Source organism: Ovis canadensis, chromosome 14 (genome assembly GCF_042477335.2).
Source record: "Ovis canadensis isolate MfBH-ARS-UI-01 breed Bighorn chromosome 14, ARS-UI_OviCan_v2, whole genome shotgun sequence".
Classification (NCBI taxonomy): domain Eukaryota; kingdom Metazoa; phylum Chordata; class Mammalia; order Artiodactyla; family Bovidae; genus Ovis; species Ovis canadensis.
Window position 1 is genome coordinate 31,639,541 of NC_091258.1, and position 19,874 is coordinate 31,659,414.

At 39.0% G+C, this 19,874-nt stretch overlaps 1 protein-coding gene across 2 annotated transcripts; it reads left to right on the forward strand.

The window, feature by feature from the left end:
- Positions 1-5,646: 5,646 nt before the first annotated feature.
- CNEP1R1 (CTD nuclear envelope phosphatase 1 regulatory subunit 1) lies at positions 5,647-18,766 on the forward strand. Of its 2 annotated transcripts, none has more exons than XM_069549796.1 (6): positions 5,647-5,815; positions 6,850-6,921; positions 9,112-9,185; positions 13,925-14,034; positions 14,149-14,203; positions 17,410-18,766. In XM_069549796.1, exons 1-6 carry the CDS (start codon positions 5,791-5,793, stop codon positions 17,449-17,451), a joined length of 378 nt encoding a protein of 125 aa, XP_069405897.1. In that variant the 5' UTR covers positions 5,647-5,790; the 3' UTR covers positions 17,452-18,766. The 2 variants fall into 2 exon arrangements, with proteins under 2 accessions (XP_069405897.1, XP_069405898.1); XM_069549797.1 differs by having other exon boundaries at positions 5,662-5,815; positions 14,154-14,203.
- Positions 18,767-19,874: the final 1,108 nt, after the last annotated feature.

Here is a 19,874-nt window from a genome sequence, read left to right on the forward strand (position 1 = left end):
CAGCAAAGATTTATTCCTGGGACTTCCCAACTACTGAGCTACACAACCTGCACAGCCATAGCTAGAGAGAAGCCTGTGAGCCACCACTAAGACTCTGTGCAGCCAAATTAATTAATTTAAAAAATATTTATTCCTATTTTCTCCAAAGAGATTTATAGTTTTGGCCCTTACATGATCCATTTTGCTTATGGTGAAGACAGAGATACAACTTCATTATTTTGCATGTGCATATACATTTATTAAGAAGACTATTCTTTCCCTGTTGAATTGTTTTGGTACCCTTGTCAGAAATCAGTTAACTATACAGGCAGGTTTTGTCTCTGAATTTTCAGTTCTGTTTCACTGATCTATATGTCTGTTACAGGTCAGTACCGCACTTTCTGTGCAGAAAGTTTGGAAATGTGAAAGTGTAAGTTCTCTGACTTTATTTCTTTTTCAAATTTGTTTTGGCTGTTGGGATCCCTTGCATTTCCACAAGAATTCTAGGATCAACTTGTCAATTTCTGCAGGAAAAAAAAAAACTGTTGGGATTTTAATGGTTGTTGCATTGACTCTGTAGATTATTTGGGGGTATGTTGCCATCTAAGCAATATTATCTTCTAATCCATGAACGTAAGACGTCTTTCCAATGTTTTAGGTCTTCATTAATTTCTTTCAATAATGTTTTATAGTTTTTAGGATAAAGATTTGCCCTTCTTTTGTTAAATGTATCTTAAATATTTTTGATGCTATGTGTTTCCTTTATTCCGTTTTTGGACTGTTCATTACAAGTGCAGAAAAATGCTGTTGTTCAGTCACTAACTTGTGTCTGACTCTTTGCAACCCCATGGACTGCAACACTCCAGGCTTCTCTGTCCTTCACTATCTCCCAGAGTTTGCTCAAACTCATATCTATTGAGTCAGTGATGTTATCTAACCATCTCATGCAGAGAAATACACTTTATTTTTATACTGATCTTATACCGTGCAACCTTGCTGAACCCATTTGTTGGTTCTAACAACTTATTGGCGAATTCCTTAGGATTTTCTATATGTAAGATCGGATCACATCTTCTACTTTTTCATTTCCCGTCTGGATTCCTTTGATCATGTTTTACTCCGTAATTGCCTGATAGAAACTCCATTACAATTTTGGACATAAGTAGCAAGCATGGACATTTTTGTCTACTTCTTGATTTTAGGAACAGAACATTCACTTTTCTTTTTGGCTGGGCTGGGTCTTTGTTGCTGTGCGTGGGCCTTCTCTGGTTGCAGCAAGGGGCTCTCCTTAGTTGCAATGCTCATTGTGTGGCTTCTCTTGCTGGAGAGCATAGGCTCCAGGTGAGGGATTCCTTAACTGTGGCACGCGGGCTTAACTGCTCTTCAGGATGTGAGATCTTCCAGGACAGAGGGTCAGACCCATGTCCCCTGCATTTGCAGGCAGGTTTTAACCACGGAACCATTAGAGCAGTCCTGGAAACTTTCACTTTTAAATATGAAGTTAGCTTTGGGCTCTGTAGACATTCTTTATCAACACTGAGGAAGTTTCCTTTTATTCTTGGTTTGTTGTGTGTTTTATCATGAAAGGGTGTGAGATTTTGCTAAATACTTCTTTTGCAACAATTGAGATGGTTATGGGGGGTTTTCCCATGCTTCTACAATTGAGATATAATTTGCATAGCATAAAATTCACATTTAAAGTGGCTTTTAGTGTACTTACAAAGTTAGGCAATCATCACTATCTAATTCCAAAACATTTTCATCACCCGCCCCTCAAAATCTCATACTTTCCACTTTTGCTTTTCCTAAGGCAACCACTATCTACTTCCTGTCTCTATGGATGTAGCATTTATCAGTACTTCATTTCTTTTTATTGTTAAATAATATTCTACTGTATAGAAATATCACATTTTGCTTACCTATTCTTTAGCTGGTGGGCATTTGATTGTTTCCACTCTTTGACTATTATGATTAATGCTACCATGCACATTCATGTGCAAGGTGTTTTGTGAACATAAGTTTTCAATTCTCTCAGATGTTAAGAGTAGAATTGCTGGTTCATATAGTAGCTATATGCTTAACTTTTTGAGGAACTGCCAGACTGTTTTCCAAAGTAGCCGCACCATTTTACATTCCTGCTAACCATATATGGCTTTCCCAGGTGGCGCTAGTGGTAAAGAACCTGCCTGCCAATGCAGGAGCTTCAGAGACGCAGACATCCCTGGGGTGGGAAGATCCCCTGGAGAAAGAAATGGCAACTCACTCCAGTATTCTTGCCTGGGAAATCCCATGGAGAGAGGAGCCTGACAGGCTATAGTCCGTGGGGTCACAAAGAGTCAGACAAGACTAAAGTGACGCAGCACACACATCCTACCATATATGAATGCTCCTGGGCTCCAGTTTTTCTACATCCTCATTAAGTCACTTGGTTTTTGTTATTTATTCTGTTTATATACTGTTTATATGAGTACTCATTTTATATGAGTACTGGGTCATACTCATTTTCTTTTTTTCTGAATTTTAACTATTTTATATTGGAGTACAATTGATTGACAACGCTGTGATAGTTTCAGGGGCACAGCAAAGTGATTCGTATATACATATACATGCATCTATTCTTTTTCTGACTTCCCTGGTGGCTTAGAGGGTAAAGCATCTGCCTGCAATGCAGGAGACCTGGGTTCGATCCCTGGGTTGGGAATATCCCCTGGAGGAAGAAATAGCAACCCACTCCAGTATTCTTGGCTGGAAAATCCCATGGACAGAGGAGCCTGGTAGGCTATACAGTCCATGGGGCCGCAAAGACTCGGACACGACTGAGCAACTTCATTCATTCTTTTTCTAATTCTTTTCACATTTAGGTTATTGAACTTGACTGAGCAGAGTTCCCTGTGCTATGGATTCCCGGATGGAGCAGTGGTATATGGCACTCTGTACTATACAGTAGGTCCTTGTCAGTTATCCATTTTAAATATAGCAATGTGTTTTCTCAATCCCAAACTCCCTAACTATCCCTCCCTCTAACCCTTCTCCCTTGTAAACCATAAATTCATTCTCTAAGTCTCACGTCAAACCGACACTTCACCTTGTTGTATACTCTTTTTTATATGTTGCTGGACCTGATTCGCTAATTCTTTAAAGGATTTTATGTCCATATTCATAACAGATATTCATCTGTTTTAAAAGGGATGATGGTGGACGTCAAATTGCCATGGTATTTTGATTCCATCGAATACCTTTAAAAGAGTCACATAAGAGTTTACTTCCAAATGTCAGTATTTACAATACTAGAAAATACATCTTTTACAAGGATTCAAGTCCATGATGAAAATCTCAGATGTAGTTTCTGAAACATGTGAGGAGGCATACAATGTGTCAAAATTATTTTAGAAGGTGTCGCCATGGAGATAGCAGGAAAATCCCTGTTGTAGTCACTCCAAGGGGCCATTGGAAGTTTCTGAGGACAACGTGTGATCTTTTAGTATTTTACAAATCACCATTTGGCAAAAGGGTGGGAACAGGAGGCTGGTGAGAGGCCACAGCTGTAAATCCAGGCTATACGGTGGCTTGGATTAGAGTGGGAGCTGCAGAGGTGGTGAGAAGTGATTAAATTTTAAATCGATGTGGATGGTAGAGCCAAGAGGATTTGCTACGGAATCTGATCTACCATGTGGAGAGCGAGAGGGAGAGAGAATCAAGGGTAATTCCAGCGACAGCGTTTGGAGCTGATCAACTCATCTACCTATTTCTAAACTCAACCCTAAATGGATTTGATAACACCTTTGGTTCATATTGCTGCTGTGGGGTTTAAAAGAGGTTTACATACTCCTGAACTATAAAAGACGTAGCACCAGACCTCCAGGAAAATAGAACAAATTTTAGTTATTGTATTGGCTATCCCTCTTTGAAGCAGATCTTCATCTTATTACTGATGTTTTCAGGGTCTTCAGTGTTCTTTTGTTTTTTCACTAAGCACTTTCTATTACACAGGGCAGGAGACCCTAGAGGGAGACCTTTGCACTCTTGGCTTATATCCCAGTGTCTGAAACATGTATTCCTTAAATATTTGTCAACTATCTTCTTGACAAATCTCATTGATACAATGTTTCTACAAATCTATATCCTTCGGTCTCCCCATTACTTCAGGTTCAAAATTTTTTAGCCTGACTACGAGCCCGTGTTTTCCTCTCTTCCCCCATCACTGTTCCCCAGGTCCCCATGATCCATACATACAGGTGCCAATAACAGGATAAAAATGTACACCCTTTCAAAGGCATGGCCAATGTTTTTTGTGTGTGTGCACAGATGAAAATGAATCTGTGACATGAGTGTGTGACTGACACACACACTTCTGGGCAAGTTTGTTTTATTTTTCTCATTGTAAATGAGCCTATTAATACCTACACTGGTGGCTTTCAAACTTTTTTTTATTGGAACGCTTAGTTACATATATGTTTTACATAATGATCGGAACATAGCACATATGCGATACACACACACACACAAAATCACGAAATGACACATTCTTCTAGTGATGCGAACATTCTAAGTTTTACTTTAGTTCATATTTACAAAATAACAATTACGGCTCAGTGCATGTCTTTCATGATCTTCTCAGGGATTTTGACCCACAGTTTAAAAAAAGATCGTGTTCCAGCGCTAAATGAGATAAATGTATGTAAAGGGTTTGTCCCAGAGGAAGGCTCTGGAAGTGTTAGGGTAAAGGAACCTACAAAGTGAAATAATGGGCAAGAATGTGCCAATTCCAATGACAAGTGGGGAAAAGGAAAACTGAAGGTTGAGTGAATAAAATACCAACAGTTAAAAAAATCCCAGTGCCACTTGGAGCTTCTTAGCGCCCATCTTTGCATGGCCAGATGCTTCCTGGGGCTCTCAAATCAAACGCCCCGCCCTATGTGTTGAATAGCTCTTCCCTAGAACTAGTTCCCATTACCCATCACCGCCCGCCCCACCACCCACCTCCCGCTCTTATCTCATTGTATCCTATTACCCTGTTACTTCCTCCACAGAACCAAGCTCATCTGAAATTAATGACCTATATGCGTGTTTACTGTCTGCTGTAACACTTTCATTTCGAGGATGGGAACCTCGTCTATCTTGCTAAACTGCATCCCTCATAAATACAGTGCCTACCAAACATGCAATAGTTCTTGAATGAATGAGTGACCACAAGGAAAGGAGCAAGAAAGCGTTTTAATCAAATATAAATGTAGTCAATGCCTTACAGATTTTTTTTTTTTATAAGTTCCAGAACACTTTGCTCATTTTATGATTTATGAAAATTGGATGACATGAGAAAAAATAACCAAGGGAGAAATGTGTACTTAAAGGGTTCGTCGACGTTCAGTCGCTCAGTCGTATCCGACTCTTGGCGACCCCATGGACTGCGGCACGCCAGGCTTATTTAAGTAATGAAAGAACCAAGCAGGAAACTAGGAATTGTACACACACTAATGAATGAACTTTACGGGACAGGCTGCAGTTCCTCCCCAGGGCAGGAGGCGGCGCTAGGGTCACGCCAACTCAGCAGCCGACAACTCTTGGTCCCTCTGGCTGACCGTCCAACGCCAGTGCCCGAGGACCGTGGGGAACTAGCCAGTAGAAAACCGTCTTAGTTACAGGGTCTGGCGGAAACGTCCAATGAGCGTAGCGGGTCTAGTCAAGGGGAGGTGCCAAGAAGAGGGGCGGAGGGAAGCGGTTAGAGGTGGGAGTTGGCGCTGCGAGCCGGGCAGGGACCGCGGAGCTGAGATGCGGACGGGGCCGCGCCGGTGACCGGAGCTGCCGCCCGACATGAACTCGCTGGAGCAGGCGGAAGGTAGGGTACGCTTCCTGGGCCCTTCCTTAATTCCTCCCGGAAGCTCGCGGGGCTCTAGAGGCGCCGGAATCGTGGAAACCTGGTCGGGAGAGGAGGCCGCGAAGGATGGACTGACGGGGCCCGAAGCTGGGGGCGCGGGGGCCGGCCCAGGGGCCAAGGGGCGGCCGGACACGGCCAGGCGCTGCTTCCGGCGCGCCTGGCCTCCGCCGGCGCTGGAGAGGCGCTGCGTCAGCTCCCCCCCATTCCCCGTGCGTGGACCAGGGAGCTTCTCGCCCGGTTACTTCTTTCTTATTCGTTAGCAAACCGTTGTACTTGTGCCTTGTAGGGTGCTAACTCACTTTATTTTTTTCTAATAGTCGATAAGAGTTGTATCCCTAATTCCTGCCTTGGTTTTTGGTAACTGCCGGGGTAAGGGAGTGCTTCTTGGTCTCCTTTTTAAAGTTTGAAAAGCGCAACTGAAAATGATACCTTACCTTGCTCATTCAGAGGGAACACCTTGAACGCCTGTGTCTTGTAGAACCAGGCGTCGGCGCTCCAGAAATGCCACATAGATCATCTGTAAGCTCTTGGGAGGCTGGAAAGGAGAGAGTCTTTCCATTACCCATCCGTTAGCTGTATCAGAAGTCCAGTAAGAGCAGACTGAAAGCGTAACTTAATTAAACATAAGGGCATCGAGACTTTGGTCCTAGGTAAGACATTATCCTAATACGGAGTTCTTGATTCCAGCAAAGTTAAAACTCTACTTGATTTTGATTCTTTATTTGCAACCCCAAATTTCTAGCTTTTGGCGCCGACTGAGGCTGCTGCTGATTTTCCACATACCATTTTATGTGAAATTGGAACTAAAGAAACCTAGTGTTTCTGTCAAGTGCGTAAAGCTATCATAGTAAAGAAGTAAACAGTGCAGATTAAAAAAAAAGTAAACATGTAAGTCAGTATGCAAGACCTGAAGCAGTTAGAGTATCTAAAATTCATTGTAATAAATTGAGACTAGTAAGAGTGGCTAATTTCAAAATTGAAATCTTTTTACCTAGATCTCAAGGCTTTCGAGAGGAGACTTACTGAATATATTCATTGCTTGCAACCTGCCACTGGCCGTTGGAGAAGTAAGTGCTTGGACTTTTTTTTAAGGGAAAATAAGCTGACAGTTCATACTTTTATTTTGCTTAGCAGTGATTTGCTTTCACCTAAAACTTTTGATTAACAAATGCTTGCTTAAAAACAAACAACCATATGCTTGCTTTATTAAACCATAATTTCCCTTTTGTTTTGACAGTTCTAGATCTATTTAATATTGTAAATAACGGCATTTTAAAGAAATTTTAAGGAAAAAAAACCGACAACCCTAAAAGGATAGTCTTATTTTGTGTGGTTGACTTTTTATGTTTATATTAAAATACATATATTTTGTTATGCATATATGGCAAATCTGGTTACCAGAACACGTAATAAAAATTTCAGTAGTCTGTTTAGCAGTTTTACAATTTTGCCTATAAACTATTGAAGTAAAGTTTGTTAAAGGAAGTGATATTCAACAATACTGTAAAATGTGACTTGAAAGAATTGTAGTTACTGCCCCATGGAAATACATAGGAAATAGGAAATGTAGACAAATATATAAGTGATAAGATCAGTAAACAAAATACTTTGTTAACTTATGTTGGGAGAGTCTTAATTTCTTGGCTGTTCATTGCTGAAGTTTAATTTTTTCCAAGAAGAGTGAAAAGTGAAAATCGCTCAGTTGTGTCCCACTCTTTGGGACCCCATGGTCTCTGTTATAGTCGATGGACTTCTCCAGGCCAGAATACTAGAGTGGATGGCCTTTCCCTTCTCCCGGGGATCTTCCCAACCCAGGGATCGCACGCAGGTCTCCCACATTGCAGGCAGACTCTTCAGATGAGCCACAAGGGAAGCCCGAGAAGGACATACTTTATTTTGAAGTACGATTCAGTTGTTAGGACTGAACTGAAGAGAACTGCTGAAGTCAGGGGTCTTTCCCTATGTCAGGATTTTTTGTGTAATTTTTATTAAATCTGTTTGCAAAGTGCTAATCATACATTACAGGAATTCTGATTGGTCAGAATTCACGAGTAGTAATGATTTTTCTCAAGCTCTCCCGTTTACCTAGGAATTATCCCAAAAACCTTATTTCACTGTTACTTGGGAATCTTTTTAAATGTATAGGATTATCAAATGTAATATAATGAGTACACTTTTTCTCTGGTTCACCGTCTCAGTGCTTCCATATAAATGACATCAGCTTGTTTAGTATACCCATGTGTATGAGGTCCTGTCTGGTGGGTTTAATTATGATTTTGCTTCAAGAAAAGAAAAATCTGTATACTTTAGTATATTTCTTATTGGAAATATAGAAATGTAAGAAACTGAATTTAATCTGTTCTGAGCTGAGAGCATAAATTTGAAATTTTGAGTATTATTAAATAACTCAAATGAGATTGTTTTTCTATGATTTGCCTCTTCTAAAAGTGCATCACCAGAGGTTGTAGATAATTAAGGTTTTGCATTATTTCTGTTGCTCTTTGAAGCTTGATCTGTAAATTTTAAAAATGTTTGCATCCCAATTGAAAGAAAGTAACTGTCTTGGTCTCTAGAACATTAACTAGGTCTTGGTGCCCCTGTATTATTTTTAATAGTATAGTAGTATTTTAGTAATATTATTTATTCTCAAGTTTTACTTATGCTCTATCTAGAATTTCTAAAATAATTCTACCTTAATGAGGAGAAAGAATCTTTCTAACTTGTACTGTCAGTAATTCTACCCCAACTTTCCTTAAGTCCCTTAAAGAAAATCTGGTACTGATTGGTGTGCTCCACACTCCTAACACTGACCTTTGTTTAATTCAACAACAGGCGGTTGTCTGCAAGGCAAAATTCTTTAGGCCAAGTTCTCAGTGCATTCATAAAAGAGTCTTTGTTTGGTTTGTTTACATTACCAATGTGGGGAGTGTTTTTTGTTTTGAATCTGCAGAAAGCGTAAAGCACATAACAGAAATTTACATTAAAGTTTTACCACCTTGGTTCTTACTGCTTTTAATTTCATAAATCTATAGAAACACTGACTAAAGAATCAGGGGGACAGTATCGGCCTCAGTTACTAAGGTTTGCATTGTTTTGGAGAATTCCCCAAGGTCTTGTGGCAAGTCTCCCTACTTCCTGAGCAGAGCACATTTTCTGTTTAATGCAGTGCTGCACCCTCTGGCTGTTGTTTAAGAACTGGTAGTAATATCATAGTAATGGCTTGTTTCCTTACTAATTTCGTGTTTATCTTTCATCAGTGCTTCTTATAGTGGTATCTGTCTGTACAGCTACTGGTGCCTGGAACTGGTTAATAGATCCCGAGACACAAAAGGTAGAAGTTTTGATTTAAAATCTTTCGTAGATTAAGTGAGACAATGGCTATAGCAGTGCTTTGTTTTTTGTAAAGTATTAATCAAATGCTACCTATTAGTACTAGTAGTGATATTAATCATGTTAAAAATATGCCTTATATTAATTTGCTTGAAAAAAACTTTGGCTGGCTATTGCGGGTCAAGTATCTTTGCAGAGAAAAAGGTCTAAGAAATACTATTATATTACTTTTCATTTTTGAACTTGTATGCAGTTGTTATGTATCTCACTATTACATATTTCAGTGTAAACACTTTTATTTTGTTCATTTACTGTCATCAGTACCAACTTTTAAAAACTATACAGCAACATTTTCTTCTATGAGTTACTTTTGTTAATGCCTTTTCTTACCCCTTAAAGCATTCAAGACAACTTTGCAGTAAGCATTATGATTAAATAGTAGATATAAGTGTACTAAGCGGCCAAGACTAGGAAAAAACAGGAGGATGTCAGACCCAGGATGGAAACCTGGTCACTAATACCATAGACCATCTGGGCCAGCATAATTGCCAGGGTCTCTGAAATCACACAGCACCCTTATGATAGAACGTGAAGAGGAACTAAAAAGCCTCTTGATGAAAGTGAAACAGGAGAGTGAAAAAGTAGGCTTAAAGCTCAACATTCAGAAAACTAAGATCATGGCATCTGGTTCCATCATTTCATGGGAGATAGATGGGGAAACTGTGGAAACAGTGTCAGACTTTATTTTGGGGGGCTCCAAAATCACTGCAAATGGTGACTGCAACCATGAAATTAAAAGACGCTTACTCCTTGAAAAGAAAGTTATGACCAACCTAGACAGCATATTAAAAAGCAGAGACATTACTTTGCCAACAAAGGTCCGTTTAGTCAAGGCTATGGTTTTTCCAGTGGTCTTGTATGGATGTGAGAGTTGGACTGTGAAGAAAGCTGAATGCCAAAGAATTGATACTTTTGAACTGTGGTGTTGGAGAAGACTCTTGAGAGTTCCTTGGACTGCAAGGAGATCCAACCAGTCCATTCTAAAGGAGATCAGTCCTGGGTGTTCTTTGGAAGGACTGATGCTAAAGCTGAATGAAACTCTAATACTTTGGCCACTTCATGCGAAGAGTTAACTCATTGGAAAAGACTCTGATGCTGGGAGGGGTTGGGGGCAGAAGGAGAAAGGGACGACAGAGGATGAGATGGCTGGATGGCATCACTGACTCTATGGACATGAGTTTGAGTAAACTCCGGTAGCTGGTGATGGACAGGGAGGCCTGGCATGCTGCGATTCACGGGGTTGCAAAGAGTCGTACACGACTGAGCAACTAAACTGAACTGAATTGAAGTCACTGCCAGTTCCATGGTTTTCATCATGAAGAGAACACGTGTAAATTCCCTAAACTGTCAAAGCCCTTCTTTTTCAACTTCATTTTATCTTAAAAAAAAAAATTCTGCCTGAAGTTTAATATAGGAGACATTGAGAGATCTCCCATTGGACACTAAGAATATCGCTGTGCCAAATGCAATAACAGATTTCATAATGTTATTTCTTGAAGCATCCTTCGATGAAACATGATAGCGTGTTTCTGAAATTTCTACCTCTTTCTACCAACTTGTGCCTTAATTTAAAATTTGAGCTTTTTTGTTAGAGGAAATAATCATCTTCAGTTTTTCAGTGAAGTTTCTTTTCTCCCAGTTCAGTTTTCTTTAGGTATTAATGATTCTGTAATTTTCACAAAATTAATCTTACTTCCCCTTTTAAACTGTAGCTAGACAAACTATTTCCAGTAGCTTTATTTACAACCTTTAAGTTATATAGAAGAAAAACTTAATAATAAGACTTTTGTCAGCAGTCTAAATTTCAGTTCAGACAACCGGGGGTTATTTACCATGTCATCTCTCTTGACTTTATCCACTGAGGTGGAAACACAAAAGAATAGGAGCAGGGGAGGTTGGTGATGGGATTTCACGTTAATAGAGGAGTTTTTATAATGGATAAGAAATCCCCCTGTGTGTCCCTTTATAGCTGGTACTCATCCTTGGGGGAAGATTGAAAGAGACTGGCAAGAAAAAGGTCTGTCTTGGGAAATGAATCTGACTTCTAATTGGGAAAAACATAAGCTGATTTCAGCTAGTTGACATCTTAATAAAACATAGAATTAAATGTAATATGAAATAGGCTCAAAATTGTGTAGTTAATATAATTCTCTAAATTAGGTGAGAATGTAACTATTAGCCTAAATGTCAACTCTATATTTCAATATTTAATAACTTCAGACCTGACGAGTTAATAAACAGCAATTGTGTCTGTAAGAAGAGTTGCAAACTCGAAGCCAGTGGCTGGCTGGAGGAACACAGGGGAGAGGGAATGTGGCAAGCTGGGAAGTATGGGAGTGCCTAAACTAAAGGAGGAAACTGTTACTTGGATGCAATTGATTGTTGCCATGGAGGAGAGAAGGCGGATGCTGACCTAATTAAAATTAAAACACTGTATGTGCTAATATTGTGCAGGGCTCATAAAACACAGCTAGCCTGTGGGAATTGAACTGTCCTCAAGGGTTTAAGAAGACATTACTCTGGAATATTAATCTTTCTTCAAGAGCCCATCCTTCTGGGAGCCATCTCCTTCCTGATGTTTTCAGCCTGTCATCTCTTCACTTGACAAGTTTATTTAACCAGTACCGTGCTAGGCCCCTGTTCTTCCTTAAGTTTAGTTCTCTGTCTTGAAACACGTACACACATCTTAGTATGAGAGTGGAGCACAGATGCCCTTAGTTTGATTCTGTTACTCCCGTTTAGTTTCTAGTCCACTTGATTTCTTTTTCTCACCTCTAAATATTTGCCTTCTCCATCTGCATTCTGATTCCCAGTAGTCTGGCTTCAGTGCCATTCTGGATCCTGTTCCCTTGTCCTTCTACATAGTCTCAGAATTGTGGATGGTTCTGTGTTTTTTTCTGCCATCTGATTATGCTCATATCTGAAATTAGCCCTTTGTTTCTCTTGAACTGTAGTTTTTTATGGATAGCTACTAATTATTCTCTCCTGGAATGTCCTGTGGCCATCTAAATCTAGTAACTTCAAAACCAAACTCATGTTTTGTCTCTTTCATAAAGAAAGGGTGATGCTGAAACTGAGTCTTGTAAGGATATGTAGGAGCTAGCCAGGTGAAGAGAGAAAAGGAAAATGGTAGTGATTAGACTGAGACCAGGTTGTGTATGCAGTTTGCTCACTTCTGCTTTTTAACAGGGAAGATAATTAGATCCTGTCTGACTTGTGTTTCATTGAGATTAGAGGCTTCATCTCCATTCATTCAACAATATTTATTGAGCACCTGTATTTGCCTGGGTGGTTGCTCAGTTGTGTGCACTTCTTTACAACCTTTTGGATTATAGCCCGCCAGGCTCCTCTGTCCATGGGATTTCCCAGGCAAGATTACTGGGGTGAGTTGCCATTTTCCTCCTCCAGGGGATCTGCCCAGCCCAGCAACTGAATCCCTGTCTCCTGTGGATCCTGCATTGCAGGCTATCCTGATTCTTTACCCGCTGAGCCGCTGAGGAAGCCCCTGAGCGCCAATATTTGCCAAGGCCTGTTTCAGGCGTTGGGAAAATAGCAATGCCGCGCCCAGGACAGTGTCCCTCCTCCTGCAGAGCTTTTTTCTTTTTGGCCATGGCACATGGCATGTGGAATCTTTCCTAACCAGAGATCAAAGCCCCCTTCTCTGGGAGCATGGAGTCTTAACCACTGGACCGCCTGGGAAGTCCACGGAACTTGTAGTCTTACGCTTTTTAAATTACTTCTCACTAGGAAGGGTTCAGTAAATATTGTCAGTAGGGTATTTTTTTATAGAGTTGAATTTGTAATGGTTGAAGCATTTGAAATGAATGGAGGGAATATTACTATATTGTTTTGCTGCATTGAAGATTTAAAACAGACATTAATTTGTGTAGCTAGCAATATGAAGAACTGGGATTTGGGAAAGTCTTCAAATTCCCTTTTTTTTTGCCTTGCCTCGCGCATTGGATCCCAGTTCCCTCTTGTTCCTTGTTCAGTGGCTAAGTTATCTCTGACTGTTTGTGATCCCACGGACTGCAGCATGCCAGGCTTAGCTGTCCTTCACTGTCTTCCAGAGTTTGTGCAGACTCATGTCCATTGAGTTGGTGATGCCATCCAACCATCTCATCCTCTGTTACCCCTTCTCCTCCTGCCCTCCAGTCTTTCCGAACCTCTGGGTCTTTTCCATTGCGTTGGCTCTTTGCATTAGATGGTCAAAGTATTGGAGCTTCAGCTCCAGCATCAGTCCTTCCAGTGAATATTCAGGGTTGATTTCCTTTAAGATTGACTGGATTGGTCTCCTCCTTGTCCAGCTAACTCTCAGGAGTCTCCTCCAGCACCACAATTGAAAAACATTGATTCTTCTTTATGGTCCAACTCTCACATCCAGGCATGATTATGGGAAAAACCATAGCTTTGACTATATGGACCTTTGTCAGCAAAGTGATGTCTCTGCTCTTGTATAGTCTAGGTTTGCCATAGCTTTTCTTCCAAGGAGCAGTTCCCTGACTAGGGATCAAACCCAGGCCGTGGCAGTGAAAGGCCAAAAGCTACCAGGGAACTCAGCAAATTCTCATACTTTAGAGAATTAAATGTTACATGTATTCATGCACAAGTAAAGAAGTAGGAATCAATACTGTTCTAAGATTTTTAACATTTTTATGTTTCAAACTCTTCTTTTGACAGGTGTCCTTCTTCACATCATTATGGAACCATCCATTTTTCACCATTAGCTGTATCACTCTAATAGGCTTATTCTTCGCTGGGATTCACAAGAGAGTAGTTGCACCGTCAATGTATCCTTTATCATGAATTGAATTTTATTCTCAGAACTAAACTAAAGCACCTCTCTGGTGGTGTTAAAAGCTTACTTTTGAAATACAAATTTTCCTTTGACCGTATTTATTCAGTATAGCTGCTCGATGTCGAACTGTGTTAGCAGAATACAACATGTCTTGTGATGATGTAAGTATTTTCATTAGAAAACTGTAGACAGTATGTGAAAGGACTGAAGTTCTTTGGTTTAAGTGAAAAAAGTGTTAAAAATAATTTGTCTCAATGGAATTAATAGGGAGAATATTCATTGTAGCATTGATTCGAAGACACTTTTTTTAAAAATACTGTAACATCCCTGAAAATTGAGATACATCTAATAATCAGTGGTGTCTAATAGTTAAATTGATAGAGAGTATAATCTGTCTTACTGACATAAAGTCATGATGCATCTTCTAACTGAAGCTGTCTTAGCTTCAGTGAAATACAGTGGTCATTATTGGCCAAAAATGACTCGCTGGGAGTTGGGTTTATAAACTACTGTTACTTGTCTCATGCTGTTGTGTATACAGGGTTTTAAATTGAGGAATAGATTAATTGATAGACTATAGACATATGAACCTGCCGTTTTTTTTTTTTTTAAATCACATATCAGTATGATGAGAATATGTCACAATATTGATTTTATTTATAAAAAGCATTTTGACCTTCAACTTAAAAAACTATTTAGTAATACCCACCCAGTATAGAAAATTAGAATAAAAGGCCAAAAAAATTTTAGGGAAGGAGAACAACTGGATCAGTGAAAGAGAATGTAGAGGACAGTATCCACGATATTTGAAGACTTATTAAAAATCAATAATAAAAAGACAAATAGTACATTTTTAAAATGGGAAAAGGTTAAGTCATATCACACAAGTGGAAATACAGATGGATAAAGGTGAAGACTGGACAGCCTCGTTTATCATGGAGGAAGTGCAAAGTTAAACAGTTCATTTATAAATGAACTGATTAGTGAAAATTAAATACTTTATAACTAGTATTGTGGTGAAATGATGCAGCCACACGCCGCTTGTTGGGAATATACATTGATACCGTAGGTTGCCATTTCTCTTGCCAGGGAATCTTCTTGACCCAGCGATTGAACCCAAAACCCAGGTCTCCTGCATTTTAGGTAGATAACTTTACCATCTGAGCCACCAGGGAAGCCCTTTTTGAAGGATAGTTTTCGTCATTCTTATAAAATGTAGTATGTGCTTGCCTCATGACCTAACCATTCTGCTTTTCTTCTCCTACCCTGGTTGGGGGTACCATCCCACAGGTACACAGGGTTGTTCATTATAACATCCTTAGTAGTGAAAAAAAAATGGAAATAATTTTTGTGTCTCAACAAGGGAGTGTTGAAATAGGCTGTTGTAAAACCATATCATAGGAAATCAGAAGTAAATCTGTAAATACAGACGTGGAAGCGTCCAAGACAATGTTAGGAGCAAAAAGTAAATTAACAAACAGTATGCTCAGTTTGGTGCTTTTTTTTTTTTAAGTTTTAATTAGGGAAATTTCCAAACATAAGAAGGCAAAGAGAAGAGCTAAATGAACTTCATTTATCCTCGACCGGTGTCAACAGTAAATCAGCTCTTGGCCATTCTTTTTTGTTTTCATGGCCGTTCTTATGTGTACCCCTGCCCACCTTCCCCATCATCAGGTTATTTAGAAATAAAACGCTTCATTAGCATGTTAGAAGCACCAAATTTTTATTCATATATGTGAATATAAATCCATTTAAAAGACAGTATGTAAGAATTCATGCTGAAACTGTTTTCTTCTGTAAGAGGACTAGAATTTGAGGTAAACGGAAAGGATGACTTTGGCTTGTCTTGTTAGAACTTTTTATTAAATCCATGGTATTTTTATACAGTGGAATACTACACATCTTATAATAGCAGGTTAAAAAGATAACAAAAGTGCTGAAACATAGTAGCATTGGTGAGTTTCAAAGACACACTGAGTGAAAGAAGTAGAAGCGAAAGAACACACACTGTGTGATTCTATTTATTTACAGGCCGGAGACAGGCAGGTGAATCTGTGGTGAGCAGTTATGTCGGGAGCTCAGGTTCCATTGACCTTAGAAAGAAGCATGGAGGAACTTTCTAAGTGGTGGTGATGTTCTGTAGCTTTCCTTCAGAGGTGGCAACTTGGGTCTATACATTTGTCAGAACTTAACAATTTTACATGAATTACACCCCAGTAAAACAGTAGAAAACTTAGTATCAAAGTTCTACCAAGATACAAAAGTATTACCAAAAATTAAGAGAAAGTAAGACTTGAGAGGGAGCCAGAATCCTGATAACACTTTTGACCTAGAACTTTGCAACCAAAGATAATCACCATGTTTTATGTTTTATTGTGTATCTCATGTGCTTATAAGGGAAAGATGTTATAATCAAGTTTATGAGTAAAGAACCTCTAAACAGTGTTACAGCGTTTTCAGTTCTGCTCTTTGACCCAGTGTTAGGATTTCAGAGCTGCCATATATTGGACATTAACTGTATACAAGGTCTTGGGCCTGTTGTTCTTGTTTATTTGCATGGTCTCAGTTAACGTCGTCCACTTTGTTTGATTACATAGTGCTCCGCTTTGTGGATGCATCATAATTCCATCCACACTGTCATGCTGTGTATGTTGTGCATACTTCATTAGAGCGAGCTCCATGAGGACAGGAAACTCGTTTGTTACTGGGTCTTTAACGTCTCCTGAGGCCTGGCACATGATAAGCACTCAGTAAATCCTGAATGAAAGAATAGGACTTAAATGTGTGTCCTTACACTTGCATCTCTTCAGATAAGTTCCTAGAAATGAAATTCTTTGGATTATATGGTATGTACTTTTTTTTTTTTTGATAAATATGACACTGGCCCTACTGTATCCATCTGCACGTGGATACAGAAGAGTTGTATCCATGTGCATTGAATACCAACAGCACATGAATATCTATCAGTCCAACCTTAGGTTTGCATTTTAACTTGAGGAAATTAAAGTTTTGATGTTAGAAAATGGGAAAAGTTTTTGTTCAGATATACAGTTTTATTTATGTTTTATAGACTCCACTTGGTAAGGAGCATAAATTAGCCTGTACAAGTCTGGATTTTATTTTATCCAATGGGTTGGTTGACTGATTTTCAGGAAGATTGTATGTGTGTGTTTTAAAGTACTAAAGATTTTAGAAGAAAATTCTATACAAAGAACACTTGGAAGATATAATTATTAATTGCTTAATCTTGACTAAATATAACGGGGTGTTCTGATGCCTCATAAGGCTTTTAGGAAAGTGGTGATACTTTTAATAGAACTGTATATATATATATTTTTTTAACCTTGTTTTCTTTTCATTTTTACAGACAGGAAAGCTAATTTTGAAACCTAGGCCTCATGTTCAATGACAATCTACACTCATTGTTTTGGGACTTAAAACAACCTTTCTTCAAAAAGTGATAACAGCAAAAAGCCATAAAAGACTCCTTTTGCAGTTGGACATGTGACTGTCAGAGCAACAGCGGACAAGAAAGGTGCAATATTTACCCAGACGGTCTTCGTGATGATGACCCTCATTATCAGTGCTGTGGTACCTTTGATTATCTGTGTTTCAGCATCAGTGTCACTTTAGTACTTCAGATCCTGCGAAGGTTTTTGCAGATGAAGTATGTATGTAATATGTTACTAAGTTAAACTTAGAAACAGAACCTCATCCAGTTTTTATAATGTATTTTTGCAAACTACTGTAAATAGCCAATCAATGCCAATGTTAAAGAGGAAATGTTGTGTGGACGTCGTTCTCCTGCACCAGTATTTCAAGAACATCCGCTTGCCATCTCCACAGCTCTTTAAAACCGGCTATTATTTATAGCTGTGCCTTTTACTCTGTACTCCTCTTTTAATCATAATGCAGGAAAAACAGCAGATTGAGCTTAGGCTAAGGAAAATTCATCTCCATTATGCTGTAAGAAATTGTAGATGTTTTGAGAAACAGTTTTCGTTAAACCAGATAGTGAATTTCAGCCACTATAGTGCTATTTTCCAGGTTCATTGTTTTCATTTAACGCTAAATATACTTTATATTTTTTTAAATGATTTTAAGAACACTCCAAAGGCTTCTGAGTAGACAAATTTAGTTATAAATTACACATTGTCTGGGAATTTGACAGTCATTGTTTTAGATTATTGGATTTTATGCTGTGGTAGACATGCTGTTAAACTAGTATTGTGCAGGTGTGGTTGGTCATCCACTCCATCACGGGATCACTTGGGAGCAGTGCCACAAACTAGAGTCTGAAATTCTCACTGTTTAGAGAGTGTTAATGACATACTGTGTATGCATATTAGCCACATGTACTATAATAGCCCCTAAAATTAAACTATCGGGATTGCTGTAAATATTTTAAAGAACTGGAGGTGCCTTTTACCTGTTTATTAGAAGATTTTGAAAAGGTTTAAATTATTTCATGAGCAATCTTTTTAATTTCATTTAATGTAAAGCTGAAAATTCAAAGACAGGACAAAAAATTTTTAACAAGGCTGCCATTTATCTTAAATGTGTTCATCTTGGCTTTCACATGTATAAAATTTTATTCTTTGAACTGCAGCAATAAACCCTCTGCTCCTACTAAGTCTTAAGAGGGTATTCTATATATTCTTCATTGTTTTATTTCCTGTAAATTTTGTAGGTAAATATGTGCATAAAAATAAATACTTTATATATACACAGTGATTGGGCTTTTCCTTGGTTTAAGTCTGTAACTGAAAAGAATTTTAAACACACTGTGTGTCAGATACAGGTTAGTTCCAAATGAGATATTTTACCCCAACAGTAGGTTCAGTAGAGCAAATTTCAAGTGACAATTGAAGGTCCACAGTTTATCAGGCTGTCAGGACTTTTAATATGTCTTATTCTGTGTGCTCTGTGCTCAGTTACTCAGTTGGGTCTGCCGTGGACTATGGTCCACCAGGCTCCTCTGTCCTTGGAATTTTCCAGGCAAGGATGCTGGAATGGGTTGCTATTTCCTACTCCAGAGGATTTTCCTGACCCAGGAACTGAACCCAGGTCTCTTGCGTCTCTTGCATTGGCAGGTGAATTCTTTACCACTGCACCACCTGAGAAACCCCATTTCTTATTCATCGTTATCTAATAACATTTGGTGCTTAATTAGGAAATTCAGGTTTTCTCAAAAACTGATCGCTAGTTTCCTCCAAGAGTATAAAACTAAAGAGCGATTTCATATGTCCTAAATCCTTTATGGAATCATCAGCTACTTCATGTATTTAACAAGAGCCTTGACTCGCCTTCCCTAGAAATCTACGTCTGTGTAATGCATATACTTCACACGTACATGGAGAGGATTCCAAGGATTTCCTGATGCCAGACTGCTTGGAATCCATTGGCTCCAAGAAACTTTTGTTACAGTACCAAAGACTTTTCATACCTTAACTTCTAGCAGAATAATTTATTTTCCAAAAAAGTCTTTACTCTAATTGAAATGGCCCAAGGATCCTTGCCAGGCTGGCTTCTTAACCACTAGCACCCTCACTCTCGTATGCCCTTCCACACTGTTAGGAAATTACTGTTGAGACTAGTCCTCTAACTTTACAGGTGGGAAAGGCAGTCTTAGATTTTCAAAGTGACTTTACATCCACCTGACTGACTGAAGACAACCAACACTAAGTCTCTTAACTCAGATTGAAAGAATGCGTGTGTGTGACTCAGGTCACGAGCCATTACAATGGTATGGTTAAGAATGTGCACTCTTAGGCCAAACTGCCTGGATTCTGATCTCACATCTACTACTTGCTACTTTTGTAACCTTAGGCA

Bases quoted from the DNA above. Each gene is read 5' to 3' on its own strand.
- CNEP1R1 (XM_069549796.1), top strand. From the start codon at position 5,791: ATGAACTCGCTGGAGCAGGCGGAAG. The intron at 5,816-6,849 runs GTAGGGTACGCT...CTTTTTACCTAG, and splicing joins CTCGCTGGAGCAGGCGGAAG to ATCTCAAGGCTTTCGAGAGG. The intron at 14,035-14,148 runs GTATCCTTTATC...GTATTTATTCAG, and splicing joins AGAGTAGTTGCACCGTCAAT to TATAGCTGCTCGATGTCGAA.